General features: G+C 40.6%; 1 protein-coding gene across 1 annotated transcript in view; it reads right to left on the reverse strand.

Moving 5' to 3' along the window:
• Col24a1 (collagen type XXIV alpha 1 chain) overlaps nucleotides 1-14,874 on the reverse strand; it is a 219,571-nt gene that overhangs the window by 47,009 nt on the left and 157,688 nt on the right. The window contains exons 43-45 of the mRNA XM_075981154.1: nucleotides 14,759-14,812; nucleotides 9,092-9,145; nucleotides 7,615-7,722 (exon numbers count right to left, since the gene is read on the reverse strand). Coding sequence (XP_075837269.1) covers nucleotides 7,615-7,722; nucleotides 9,092-9,145; nucleotides 14,759-14,812 — 216 coding nt within the window. The remainder of the gene's footprint in view (nucleotides 1-7,614; nucleotides 7,723-9,091; nucleotides 9,146-14,758; nucleotides 14,813-14,874) is intronic.

Raw genomic sequence — 14,874 nt, forward strand, 5'->3', positions numbered from 1 at the left:
TTGTCCTTCACAAGTATGCTTCTCTAAAACACTTAAAGACAGAACAAAATTTCGTGAGTGTGACTAGGTCATAGGTTACAGATGAGCAGAGGTGGGTGCTTAGGACCAGGCTCCCAGGGTGGTCACGGGTGGGCTGCCGCCGTGTGAGTTTCCTCTTTTACAGTACATGGGTACAAGCCATGAGAGAGAAACTCAAGATTCTCAGTGTTCTTTTAAGACAACACTAAACAGAGTCACCCGTGTTTAGACAAATGGCAAAATCAGGCTAGAAAGGGCCCTGATTTGTCCTAAGTAAGTTGTTAGTTTCATTTTATTTCTTCCTTTCCAAAACCCAGTTTTATTAGCGCAGCAAGAAAAGTAATAATAAAAAAAGGGCTGGTAAGACCTCATTTTGGTGACAAATGGATTTACGATTTTTTCAAGGAAAAGTTTTTTTCCCTAAATGATTGAGGTCCTGTGTTTGTACAGAAGCCCAGCTCAATGAAAACAGCATGGTAGACTCATTTGCCGCAGCTGTGCTCAGTGTCTGGCCTCAGAACACTCCGTCTGAGCAAAAGGAAATTCACAAAGGCAACTTGAGCCTCCCCGGTACTATCCCTCAGCTACGGTCACATGACCTTGAAAAACATTGAAACTGCAGAGTGGCTATGCCAGGAATTCTTAAATCTGTGGCCACATCAAAACTAAGAAAGAAAAGAAAAGAAAGAACATTGTTTAGGGAAACCAGGCAGTTGCATAATGCTACAAACCCTAGAATAAATATTTGTCTAAGTGGATAAACCCAGCAGTCTTTAAAGGTGCGCCAGAGAACAGCATGGTGCCATGATTTAAAAAAAAGCCAGTGGGAAGATGTCCTTATCCTTGGTTGAAAATACTTCAGAAATCTTCCTTGTATTTAGCAGTGATATTATTTCCTCCAAAATAGCTCAAAAAAAAAAACCTTAGTAGCTTTACTTCTGCTCTAGAAGTTATTCTCTTGGACATTGCTCACACTAATGACCAGGTAGCCACTGAAGGTTCCAGTTCATTTTGTATAGTCTTTAAAAAACATTACATTCTCAATTTCATATAAAATATTCTGTGGTGAGGAGAGATATTTACAGAAAACATTTCCATCTTTGTAAATACCCCCAAAGATGTGCCAACATTGGGGTTGCAATGCAGAGTCTGTAAGGGAAAGTTAATTTGTTTTTATTTTGATAGATATAATGTTCTTTAATGCTCAGGGCATCCCAGCATCCTAAGTATACTTACGAAAAATTTCCACCAGATCCTGTGAAAATGTTGAAAAGTAGTAGGTGATGGCTATGATCTGATGCCAATTTAGTTGCCTTCTAATGGCAATACCAGATGTCACTCAACTTCATGGCCCTGGGAGGCGAATTGCAGCAGTATTTAAATTATTATAATTCATATTATTTTTTCCATCTCAATCAATAAGCTTTCTGTGCTGAACATATATAAAAGAAAGTATGGCTCAAATCTCTTTTAAAAATTAGTTTCCAGATAGGAGAATAATAGAAGAAGCAGACACAGAGGCTTTGTTGTTCAATTAATTCTCCCCGGACTCTTCCTTCCCTCCATTAGGCCATCAGCTTCATAAGCCTTCCTGATGAGGGTTTAAACATGCCCAGAGTGTCTCACTAGAGGTAAGTTATGACCTTAAGTTAATCTCTAGTTACTGTCCTATTTTCTCATCCAGAACTCAGCTTCTCCACTGAAGGCTCTGATGGTCTGACTATCTTGACATTTTATTATCCAGTCTCTCCTCAAGCGATCCAATTCAATAATCAGACCAATGGATCTCTGCTGGAGTTGCTGACGTTCTCCACACACTAAACCACAGTGCCCATAGTTCCATTCCACTAGATTTCTGTTTTAGGACTTCACCTGTAAATACCAGAAATTGACCTTGGATGATTTAAAGGGGAAAAAGACAACTGCAACTCATATAATCACAGATAAACAATGAAAATCAGGTTTAAAAGTCTGATGGTTAAAGGGTAGTCAGAAAGTCAAAGCCGGACTCTGAGACTTGTACCACGCGTGCGGCTGAGCAGGGGACACTACCGAGACCACTACTGCGGCTGACAACCGTGTGCTGGATTTAGTAGCTCAGGGTAGAATCCCCCTGTGGGGAGCAGATGAAGTCCCAAGTGAATCTGCCTTGTTGACATGAGCAGGGCCATGCCAAGGACCCCGGTGCCTCAGACCCACGGCAATGGCAAAAGCTTCCCCAGGTCAGGTTCAGAGGGATGCTGACCCTGACTTGGAAACTGTCAGCTGCAGCTTCTGCCTCCCAGATGACTGCAACCTGAGACTCTCGCCTACAGAGTCTTCCTTCCAAGCTAGTTAACCAGTCTCCTTCTCAGTGTGTGCTGTAAGTATTAAATGTGCTGAGTTCCCAGGCTGATGCTCGTTCAACTCCATCAGAGTACATGGCGCACCTGATCTCAGCTTCTCCGTGTGGGTCAATCTTCAAACCCAGCAGGCAGTGGCATCCTGCCTTGTTGCTTCCATGAATCACTACTACCCATTTGGTTAAAATTTTGTTAAAGGATTAAAAATATAAAAGTATAAAATAACCACTCTGTGAAAATACAAAGGAAGACAATGTTTTTATGCAGCTACTTAATGTTCTTTAAACTGCGTTACGATAGAAGTCCAAAAGTTAAAAAATATTAAGAAAAATTTATATTAAAATGTTATAGTAATCTAGGGTTAATTTATTATTGAATATAACTGTTTCATAAAATACATGCTCTGTAGCCTAATTCATGGAGCCTGTGAATTCTACAGTAGCAGACTCATGGCTTGGGTCTCCATGCTCACTTGCCATTGTTCACTGAGTCAACAGGACAACCACTCAGCTGCTCAAACTCATTCATGCTAAATGTCTTAGAACAGAGCAATGTTCTTTTGCTTGTGTGTGTATGTAGTGTGCATGTGTGTGTATCAGTCTATGATGTTTAATAATGATGGAATCCCTTCATGTGTGGTATACGTGTGTGTGTGCATGTGCCTGTGTCTGTGCACATGTGGTATACACGTGTGTGTGTGGTGTATGTGTGTGTGTAGTCCTGAGAGCACAAAGTTGACCTTGAGTGTCTTTCTAGATTGCCCTCCATTTGATTTATTGAGGCAGGTCTCACAATTCAACCTTAAGCTTGTCAACTTGTGATGTGGGATGCCCCTCTTTATGCTGTGAATACCGTTGGTTAATAAAAAAGCTCTTTTGGGCTTGTGATAGGGCAAAGTAGGTCTAGGTGAGAAAAACTAAGCTGAATGCTGGGAGAAATAAGGCAGAGTTTAGAGAAGCCATGTAGCCCTGCTGGAGACAGATGCCAGAACTTTACCGGATAAGCCACAGCCTTGTGGCAATATACAAATCAATGAAGATGGATTAATTTAAGATATGAGTTAGCCAGAAATACACTTAAGCTACAGGCCAAATAGTATTGCAAATAATATGGTTTCTGTGTGATTATTTCAGGGCTGAGCAGCAGGGAACAAACAAGTGGCATCCTATAGCAAACCTGACAAGTCTAGCTGGCCACCTTATTCTGGGGAATCCCTCCCTCTGCCTCTGGGATGTCAGGTATCATGATTGCTTAGCACATGGATGGGTAATGAGGATCTCAATTTTGGTCTTCACACTTGAGCAAAAACTGTTTTATCTACTGAGTCATCTCCCCAATCCCCCATGCACCTTTTAAACAAATACTTTACACATTTTCAGGGCACTTCTCTATGTTCAGCTACATAAATAACTCCTGTAGTGTTAAAGTATCAAGACTACAATAGTCAGTACCGTAACATGGTGTACAACTAGAAGGTAAGGCTGCACTACATAGCACTGGCTGTGGTAAGCTGCACAATTACAGTTTATGTAAGTACAGTCTTGTAGTAATAAGTGCGGCGGCTGGGCTGCGTCCCCAATACCCCAGCCGCCTGCCCGGATAGCTTTACCCGAAATAATTACATGGACACTGTATTCTTTTAAACACCGCTTGGCTCATTTCTATCTAGCCTCTTCTAGGCTAACTCTCGCACCTGGACTAGCCCATTTCTTATCATCTGTATAGCACCGGCCTTACCGGGAAGATTCTAGCCTAAGTCCATCCTGGGTCGGAGCTTCATCACGTGCGTCTGCCTGGGAGCTGGGCATGGCGTCTCTGCTGAGGCGTCTGCTCCAGAGAGCAGAGCTGTGGAGTCTGACCTCACTTCCTCTTCCTCCCGGCATTTTGTTCTGTTTACTCCTCCCACCTATCTCCTAACCAATGAGAGCCAAGCAGCTTCTTTTATTTTAACCAATGACCTTCCTCCATCACAGTCTATGATGTTTCATACTGATGGAATCCCAAGCAGTCCTTTTCTCAGAATCCTGTCATTAAACAACACACAAGTGTCTAAGTTCAGTTTTGTGTATGGGTCATCCACCTTGCAACATGGCTAAACTAATTTCTTTAATGGATTCTGGATTTTCTACATGGATAATTGTGTTATGTGCAAAGAAAGACAGTTTTTTCTTCCATTATCATCTGAATGGCTTTTGTTTCTTGGCTGTCTTGGCTGGAACCTTACTGTGTCTGGTAGATTCTCCAGTACCACACTGAATAGATCTTATAAAAAGGAGTAAGGTACATGGGTATCTTACATTATAGTATATCTGCTATCATTTAAGAGCTCAGCAGGCTGCCTTACAAAGTCAGGAGCTTTATTGGAAAGGATACTGAAAATATTGGTGATTGGATAATTGCATTAAAAGTGTAAGAAAGAGAGAGAATGCAAGCAGAAAGTAAGAGCATAAAACCTAATAGTCAAAATTTGAGGCACTATGCAGAGGCGCTGGAGGGTAGAGTCCTATAGAAACAAACATACTTGCTATACATTCCACCTCTTATGTTAGAGGGAAGCTATAGACAGCAATATGCTAGAGCACAGATTAAATACATATGTGCTTGATTATTAAGTTCGCTATTACTGCCACATGAACAACAGGCAAAGACAGGTAACGTTTGGATCAGCAGAAGAAGACTATGATATCCATGGAATCTAGGAAAGGGGAAGGGAAAAGAAACTGCAGGACAGGGGATGGGCTGAAGATGGAGGTGCTCCAAGTGGATTAATGTAGGATCCATAATCTCCATGAGAGCAGCAATTTCCTGCCATTCCTGATGTTTCTAAATATGGCACAAGGGGCACCATAGAGCTTTGAAAAGAAATGAGTATGAGGTAAGTTCACCATTGTTTGAGGATGTCATCTACCTGAAAATCCAATAGAATCACAATAGAAAATTAGCTGAAAAAATTGTTAGCTGTATTAGACTACAACTTTCAAATAAGTTGTTCTCATTTATACAATAAAATTATCTAGTAAGTAGAACATGAATAAGGACATACAGACACCCGAGAGCAGTGTTAGTAGTTGGTGGATTGGCAATTGGAAGCCCAGATTCAATTGTGACCTTACAGTCAATGAGATCGAATGCTACAGTTTCTCTACTATATTGTATAGATGGGTTGAGAGGCTTAGGTAGACAGAATTGTGAAGATGCATTTGTTATATGTAATTGGCATTAGCCACTGTAGCACTGAAAGGGCCCAGAAAGGCACTGGAATTGTGTCTCTATTTGAAAGGGAGTTTTGGAATGCCCTAGAACCCAGGACAGTAGTCTATTATTAGAGGAGAGGTAGACAGAGCTATTGCACGGAGACCCAGCATATAAAATCAGAACGGTTTGGTCTGTACAGCTCTGTGGAAATGTTTAACTTAACATAGGAATCCACAGAATCAACTAAATATATCATGGCTTCCTAGGATGTGTTGATGTTAAACTGGAAAACTTATAGGTCTTACATCGGATACATATTGAACTAAGAGTCTCAGTCTGTTCTCAGATTCAGAGCCAGTTCCCAGACCAGAATCCCCTGAAGGAAAGCAGATCCTCCTGGAAGAAAGCCCCACAGTATGGTGAGAGGTGTATTCTATGACTCATCTCCAAAGCTTGTTCCCAGGGACCTCTGGTCCATTACCATGGGACTGAGTACTGAAGAAAGCAAACCCCAGCCTTCCCAGGGCAAGCTGAAGGCACAGTATGCAAGTTCTCTTTTAGACTGGGCTCTCAGATGAAAGTCCTCTTGTGTGACGGGTGTGGTGTCATATGCCTATAATGCCTCATTATATCCCAGCTCCTGGGAGACTGAAGCAAGACGCTGGTTGAGTGTGAGGGCAATCCAGGCTGCATGGTAAGATCATATTAGAAGAAGAGAGGAAAAATGAAAAGAAGGAAGAAGAAGAGGGTGAAAAGGAGGACAAAGAATGTCCTCTTTAACTAGATAACTACTGTCAAAAGTTTATAAAATATTTATTTTAATTAAATATTCACCTTGGATGTCACACCTGTCTAGGCCTTAACCTGATGTTCTGACATGTTTCCTCCAAAATGAATAGAAATGGTGTTTAAAGAACTCCTTAAAAGCATTCATCTTCACATCTATAACCTTAGCACATATATATTTCTCAAATACTTAGATTGGATAAATAATAGTTTTACTTTTTTTACTTTTAAATATATGAGGCAACTCACCATAGTGAAAGAAGAATATTAACATGGGCTTGGGTTTATGTGCACTGCCTTGCCAGATTCAAATAAACAACTAGGATTGATTTATTACTTAAGAAATGAGAAACAAATCCATGGATAGTCATATTCAAATAATGGAAAATTAACAAGCTCAATTTTACTGGGCTGTTGGAAGACAGTTAATTCTTCTAATGTTTTAAATGAAAATATGACCTGAGATGACAACAGAACTGGATTAGGTGGACACTGATGAAAGAAAAAGAGAAGAAGGCCGAGTAAAGACAAAAATATGGTTCTGGGAGTGGGAGAGATGGCTTAGTAGTTAAGAGTGCTGCTCTTCTAGACAACTGGAGTTCAGTTCCCAGCAGCTGCATCAGGCAGCTCACAACCTCCTGTAACTTCAACTCCAGAAGATCTGATGCCCTCTTCTGGCTTCTTCAGGTACCTGCACTCATGATCATATATACTCATGCACAGATACACATATGCACATTATTAAGAATAAGTCTTTAAAATACATGGTTTAAATTTTTCTGATAAAATAAGATATAACTTTACATTTAAAACTTGATAACTTTGTATCATCATGTCACCCTTAAAAGAGCACAGGAAATAGTCATGCAATTCTTGAAAATACTAGGGCTGTAAAAGCAAAGGGAAAATTATTCTGGGCAGAACCTACTTGAGGTACCGCCAAGACCGAAATGTTCCAAAGAAGGCTGAGAACATTTGATGAACACAAAATATAGCCTGGTTATGGAGTTACAAAATGGAGCTTCTTTATAGTTTTTTTTTTACTTTTAAACTTTTACATGTACAAAAATATATAAATTACTACTATGGATTACTAGGTATAAAATATCCACAAGAATTTACTTTCTGGCATATTTGGAAATAATTGGTACAATTCCAAAATAACAAGAGAAATGATTGACTAAACCTGAGAAAGATAACCCCACCCCCATGTTCCTTAAGAAGACATCAATGCACAAGAAATCAGGAGGATGGGTGCATTTGCACTACTCACAGGAAGTCCTTGTTTGCCCAGGTTCCCAGGCTTCCCAGGGTTTCCTAACATGCCGTCTGCTCCATGGTATCCTTGCAAGCCTTTTGGCCCGGGAAGACCTGGAAGTCCCTTGGTAATTAAAAATTATTGTGATTACAGAGACATACTGGGCAGATGACATTTCCTGCTGTAGAAAAGGTTATATATTTCTGGACCTTGCCCTAAGATAGAATTTCCTCTATTTCTTTTTAATGATTTAGTATTTGTGTTTTTAAGAGAGATGCCTTAAAAGGTCCCCAAAACAGATCTAGGGCTACACCTCCACTGTAGACCATTTACTTCACATCTCTCAGACAATGGATTCAGTCCAAGAACACTAGAAAACTTTCTCTAAACAAAACTGAAAGCAAATCAGCAACTTATTGTGTAACTTCTTGGGCCTCAGTGTGATTCCCTGATATTTCTCACTGTGTTAGTTCATCTTTCTAGCTTGCAGGAAGGATGAGAGATGGACCCCAGAGAGCTCGAGATTCAGGCATTAGTCTCTCCTGACACTCCTTGCATCCTGCTTTCCCCAAGAATAAAGATTATCATGCTCTTTGTTTCCCTTTAATTCAGATAATCATATGACTGATGATAGACCTGAATATCTTGTTCCACTCTTGAACTGAATGATTGACTGATTGATTGTTTTTTTTTTTTTCCAAGACAGGGTTTCTCTGTGTATCTCTGACTGTCTTGGAACTTGCTCTTTAGACCAGATTGGCCTCGAACTCACAGAGATCTGCCTGCCTCTGCCTCTCAAGTGCTGGGATTAAAGGCATTTACCACTACTGTCCGACCCTAAACAACTGAGTTTTATTTGTAGGGTCTTCAACATGAATATCCTTACAACTTATCCTTTTTTTCTTCCTTTGTCCCAATGCAGGCTGGCAGAAGCAGGTATGTAAGTCTTGGCTGGGCAGCATCAGAAGCCTCTTTGCTAACTCTCCAGTCCATATGTACCAACCCAGCTAGAGAAAGACACTGATGCTCAGGTAAAATGAATTTTTATCCTGAGACAAAGGACTGCTTTTCTCCCTACGACTTTCTGCTCTAATACCCAGGAGAACGAGAAGCTGAGCTCTCCGATTAAAACCCAGCTCATGTCTTCTTAACTATACTTGACTCTGGCCTTTTTTACCACTCACTGGGTCCTGTTTCCAAGTCCCCTGTTTACAGTGGTTCACCAAGAGAGAGAAGAAAGTGTCCACAGGGAGGGCTCCATAACACGGGGAAATAGCATCCTTTGCTTGCAGGGACTTAGATTTAAACAGCAAGTTTGGGTTTGAGTTAGCGGTCATATTTTGTTCCCTCTGTGTTCCAGCATGGGTTTGAACTCTTTTCAAGACAGTCTGATTTATCCAACATGACATAACTGGCCCCGGACTACTCTACTTGCTAAAACTGTCAATTCTTTTCAGAAAAACAAGGAAGATTAAAGAGCTCTGTTACTTACGGGGATGCCAGGTTTCCCAGAAGGACCAGGAACTCCTTTTTTCCCCTTAGGACCCTGAAAATGGAAAGTACAGTTGTTAATAGATAGAAATAAACTGACTTAAATAAGCCATGGAAAAGAATGCTGAGGCCGGGATGGCCCAGAAGCACACATAACTAGCTATCTATCACTGGCCTGGCCACTTAACTCTCCTGGGAGGTCACTTCCATCATGGAAAATGGGAGAATCTTATGGATTTCCTTTTTGCTCTGAGTTCAGATTTAAAAATTCAAATCATAGTTCTAAAAAGGCACTGTTTTGTAAATGTCCTTGCTTTCAGGCAGCGTCTATGCCTCCTTTTAAAAGTGGCTAAATTCAGTAGGTATTTATTGAGTATCATGTTTCATGGCATTTGTTACATGCTAGGAATTCAGAGGCAAGGTTCCTGGTCACAAGACACTTACTGTGTGCCGATGGATGTGACCCAATAGACAAAATGTGCCACGCTCCCATGGAAGCACAAAGAACACATTCGCAAATAATAATAATAAAAAAAACCAGGTGTTTATTTTTCAAGGACTGTTTGTTTCTCCATGTGTGAGATGTTTTAGGTCCTAATTGATTCAGCAGTCACTGGTCCGCCCGGATAGTTAGCGATACTACTCTTGCAGACCATTCCATTGTTCTGATGAGAGCCCCAAATTATTTTCAGCTGAAAAGCGTGGAAAACACCGATCTGGCGTACACATAAGGAACAGAATCATGTCATTACCAGACAGGCTTCTCAGAGACCATGTGAAGTTCCCCCAGACAGAACTGTTTTAGTCTGGGATGGTAAGTTCTCAAGGCTAGCATACTGAAGGTACAGATTAACAACGTACACACCAATACCCATTCCAAATTCTACACTTTTGAAGGTGGGCTTAATATTTGTTTAGCTGGGCTTGGTGTTGTGCACTAAGTAATCCCAAGACTCAGAAAGCTACTTATGCAAGCATGGCTCAGATAACGTCTGCCAATTATTCTGACCCCAGGTGGGGTCAGCCCAGGAGCATTATAGCAGTTGGGGGCCACAAAGGATGGCATGCATTTTGGTGGATGTGTGAAGGGTGCTCTGAAGAATAAAGCCACCCTCTCGCTATCTTTACTGAACATGGCAGCCCAGAATGGTACTGCAGTCTTTGAGAAAAAAAGCAAGTGGAAAACACTGTGCATCAAATGCAGCATGTCCGAGTAGTTTAGAGGAGTTAGAGGCAGTTAACCACTTAGATTCCCATCACTTGGCTGCCTCCCACTACATGGGATGGACATTGAGGATAGATAGTAAGTTCTTTTTATAAAGAATTCAAATAAAGCTTTAATTCTAGCATATTTCATGTATGTATTTCATTTCAAACATTCAATGTAAAAATATAAACAAGAAGATTCAGCATCTACAGGCTTTTCACAACTAGAATGTTCTTTAGACTTGGATGGGCATTGAAAGCAGTTATTAATAGCACGACACTCAAGGCACTTTATGACTATGAGAGACATTTTAAAAGGTCATTTTTACTAATGATAGAAGCGTTGTTGTGGCAATATTCATCCATTGACAAGTAACTATTTAACCAATACCAAGATTCTGGCCTCTATCTTGGATCATTTAGACTAGGAAAGATTGCTTCTTATAGTTACTGTCATAATGGAAAGAAAGTAGGAAAGTTAAAAAGACAATGTGGTCTTGTAGTGGAGGTTTCAATGCATGCAGAACATTGCTCTTGCTATGAACTAAATGTGTGCTCTCCAAATTCACATGTTGACATTCTGACCTTAATGATGAAGCATAAAGGTTGCTCCTCTGGGGGGTGAGTGATGAGGTTTTGAGAGGGAAGTCCTTGAAGGGGGTTAGTGCTCTTTTATAGAAGACCCCAGAGAACTCGCCAGTCCCCTCTCTTAGTGAGGATACAGAGAGCAGTTGGCATACTGTAACACAGAGCTGCACCCTCACTAGAACCTGACCATGCTGCCATCCTGACCTTGGACTCAGCCTCCAGAACGAAACTGGACTATTTATAAGCTACGTATCCCATGGTACTTAGCTATAGAAGCCTGGCCAAAGGGATTCTTGCCCTCGATTATATTTTATTTTGAGAATGTGTATATTAAAATGTCTCAAAACTAGCATCACTAATTCCACAACTCAACTAAGAGTTGAGCACTATTAAATATTCCTCTCTCGCAGAGTAGCCTGTCCAGGAAGAACCTACAGAGGGTCTAAGGTGAAGGAAGCACACTACTGTGTAAGCCCTTATCAGGTAAATAATCAGGTTATTACCATAAGAAGGGAAAGTCACCCTCCGACCAACCCTCCAAACTCAAATATAATAAAAGTAGATGTATTCTGCGACATCAGACTTAACTTACTCATTTTATATGAATAATAATCCTTCATAAATCCATGGATGGAATGTCCTTAAATAGAAAGTAAATGATTCTTTGGGAGGTCTTTTCAGGGTACAGGTTTTCCCTTTGCTTGGATTGCATTGAAAAACGTGGAATATAGAACCATTCTGGAAGCCTTCCATTCATGGACACTCCACTAGTTCTCAGACTAGAGAAGGTGATCTAGTTCTCATGACAAAGGACTTTTTAAGGCTCTCCATTAATTGAAATCTTGTTTTTTGTTTTTTGACTTTGATGTTTTAAAGATGTCACAAGGATAGCTATCACAGCACTTGGCCCCTCCATCTTTCTTTGAGCTGTTAATGTAAGGAACAGACACAAATTCAGGGCTTTATGCAACTATCCTCCCTCTCTTCTTTTCTAACCAAGGAAACTGCAATTCACTAACATCCATGAGTTTTGTGTTGAGAGGAAAAGAGGACTTTGGCTTGTATCCTCGGCTTTGAGACCCACACGAGCTTTCCTGTGTGTTTGCCTCACAGGGATCTTTGCAGGATAGGAATTCTCTGTTCTCACTTCTTTCTAGGGGAACCCACTCTCACACGGCCCGTGAAGGAATCCGTTGGTTAGGATTAACTGTACATTCATTTATTAAAAACTTATAATTAACAAAAGATTCCAGAGCAATAGCTTTTGTATACTATGAGACTCAGGAAATTAAGTCGATTCTGGCTCTGCTGCTAATGAGTTCTGTGATCTTAGGCAATGCATAATCTCTCTGGGATTTAAACTTCTTCATTTTGCAAACAAGATCCCTGTCCAGATGAGTTTTTAAGGGGCCTTTTCCAAATCTAAAAAAAAAAAAAAATAAAGCTTTGCAAAAACAAGATGACAGCAATTGGACAGGACTCATCTGGCCACCAGAGAAATCCTTAATGAATAATACACAATCAGTGGCTGTCCTTGTAGCAATTAATGCTCGTATAAACTCCAAGAGGTCCTAAATTGTGCCATTGGATTGCATGTGCCAGCACACCCCCGCAGAGAGCAACTGGTTTCCTTGGATCACGCAGAAATCAGGGCATGGTCTCAGCTCCTTTTGGCTTCAACACATAAAGACAGCTCCCCGTCCCATAAGAGAATTTGATTTTCATTGTTATAATTTTAACAGTTACCAATAAGAACCAGAAAGTCTCTTTTGCACGAGATATGTCAAAAGAGAAAAAGGAAACCTGATAAATATGAAAGTTTTAATTAGAAAGCTTTAGGCACTTTAGAATAAAACCTAGACCAGCCTCTGTGATCTTGGGTAGCATGTAGCACTGTTCTGTGAGCTTAGAGCTTGTTCCACAACTTTTTCCATTGTATACATTAAAACGCTAAGCGAAAGTGAAGGCTATCATGTTTCTCTGCCTTACTTTTTCCTCATCCAGCCAGTTTTTAATGCTTTCACTATTCATCAATCCTTGTTTATTTAATGTGTGTGTGTCTGTGTATATATGAGTGCACACGTGTGTACAAGTGCATGTTATTTGTATGAGCACATACATGTGGAAGCTAGAGGATAACTTTGGGCATTGTTCCTCAGGCTCTGCTCACTTTAAAAAAACAGATTAATTTCATTTTAATATTATACATATGTGTATTCTATTTTTAAATTTTCTGGGTGGAGGCATGTGCACATAAGCACAGGTGCCCATGGTGCCAGAAGAGGGCATTTGATCGCATGGAGCTGGTCCTTCATGGATGTGAAATGCCCCTTGCCACTGATCTGCCACTTGCTAAGGGATCCACCTGTCTCCCCTTCTCAGCATATTTTACACACATGCCTTGACTTTTAAAATATGGGTTCTGGGAAATCCAATGCAGGTCCCCATGCTTACAAGGTCAGTAATTTACTGACTGAGCTATATCCCTAACTCTTAATTCTTTTTTATTAGAGAATCCAATGTGATGTTACTACATATATAACCTGAAAAAAAGAAAAATCTAATATATATTTTTTTTGATTTTTTCTTTTTTATTGATTTTTATTGAGTTCTATATTTTTCTCTGCTCCTCTCCCTGAATATTTTAAAAGGCATCTATGTGACTGAACAACTACTGAACTTGTATTCACTAGATTTGATCCAGCATCATCTTACTGCTTGACTCTTCCAGTCAGAAGCACCAATCAGAGTGAAGACACCTTTATAAATGAGAAGAAGCATAAACTCGCTATTGTCTCTCTACCCATCCCTATGAAATTTAAAGTTAAGCTACAATACATTTTCTTAAACATTGAATTTTAAGGAGCCAGGAGGGTAGCTTAGCAACAGAGCACTTTCTTAGAATCTCAAAGGCCCTGAGTTCAAGCCCTACCACTAGAAAAAGGATGCTTTAACCTTGAGACAGTAGCACGTGAAGTCAGAATGCCGTGAGAAGCAGGGCGATCATGGACTGAGGGTGTAAGGTCTCCTGCTGTGTGTTTGAGGCCAGGTGTGTCTGGGAGAAGTTTAATTTTAGTGAACCAACAGAGTTGTCATTTGATCGATAACAAATAATTGATTTGTTTTATGGAAAACAACCTCCTTTATCAGTAGTTGAGTCTATGTGCCATAACCAAATGGCTCAATCTACCCTTATCATCTCAGATAGGTTCTTTGCCTGGACAAATTTCCATCAGGCTCCTCCCACTGGGCCTGCCCTGCCCAGGGTCTCTGATCCCTCTGGATATGGCATCCCTCGCTGCCCACCTCCACGTGATGTCTGATCACTTTCGGCCTGTTTACACCAGGACTGCCGCTAGCCTGCTTATCTGGACTGTCCCTTACTCCAAAGACTGTTCTTGGTAATTTTCTGTCCACTGATCCTCACCCTGCTCCTAGCCGATATATTCAGAATCAAACCCAATTTCTTTCTGACACTAGACCCTCATTATGGAGATCCCTATACCTATTGTGATTGTTATGAACAGTTTTTATTAGCCTTCTTGAACAAGTCTTCAATAGTTTTCTACACCTGGGTCTATTTGACTGATAGTTTTCAGTGTACAGTGCTGGGGACTGCCATTGGAAAGCTCCGTAACAGACTACCTTAGGGGATATCCTTAAATGATTTTTACAAGGCCTGGATTGGTAAAGTGCAATGTAGATTTTAGTCAAAAGATATGAACTGCTCAGTTATGGTTTAGCACACTTTTTGATAGTCCCCCAACCCCAGGCTTACAGTAATCTCCATTCAGGAGAGCAAATGACAATTTGAAGGACAATAAACAGCATTCTCTGGTGTGCCCACTTTCCAAAGCCAACAAGTCTCACTTACTTCAGCTCCTCTCTCTCCCTTCAGTCCTTGTCCACCCTGGTTGCCAGGTTCACCCTTTAATAGGAGCCAAGAGAGAAATACCATGTAAGGCAAATAAAAAATGAGCTATATGAATG

Source organism: Microtus pennsylvanicus, chromosome 7 (genome assembly GCF_037038515.1).
Source record: "Microtus pennsylvanicus isolate mMicPen1 chromosome 7, mMicPen1.hap1, whole genome shotgun sequence".
NCBI lineage: Eukaryota > Metazoa > Chordata > Mammalia > Rodentia > Cricetidae > Microtus > Microtus pennsylvanicus.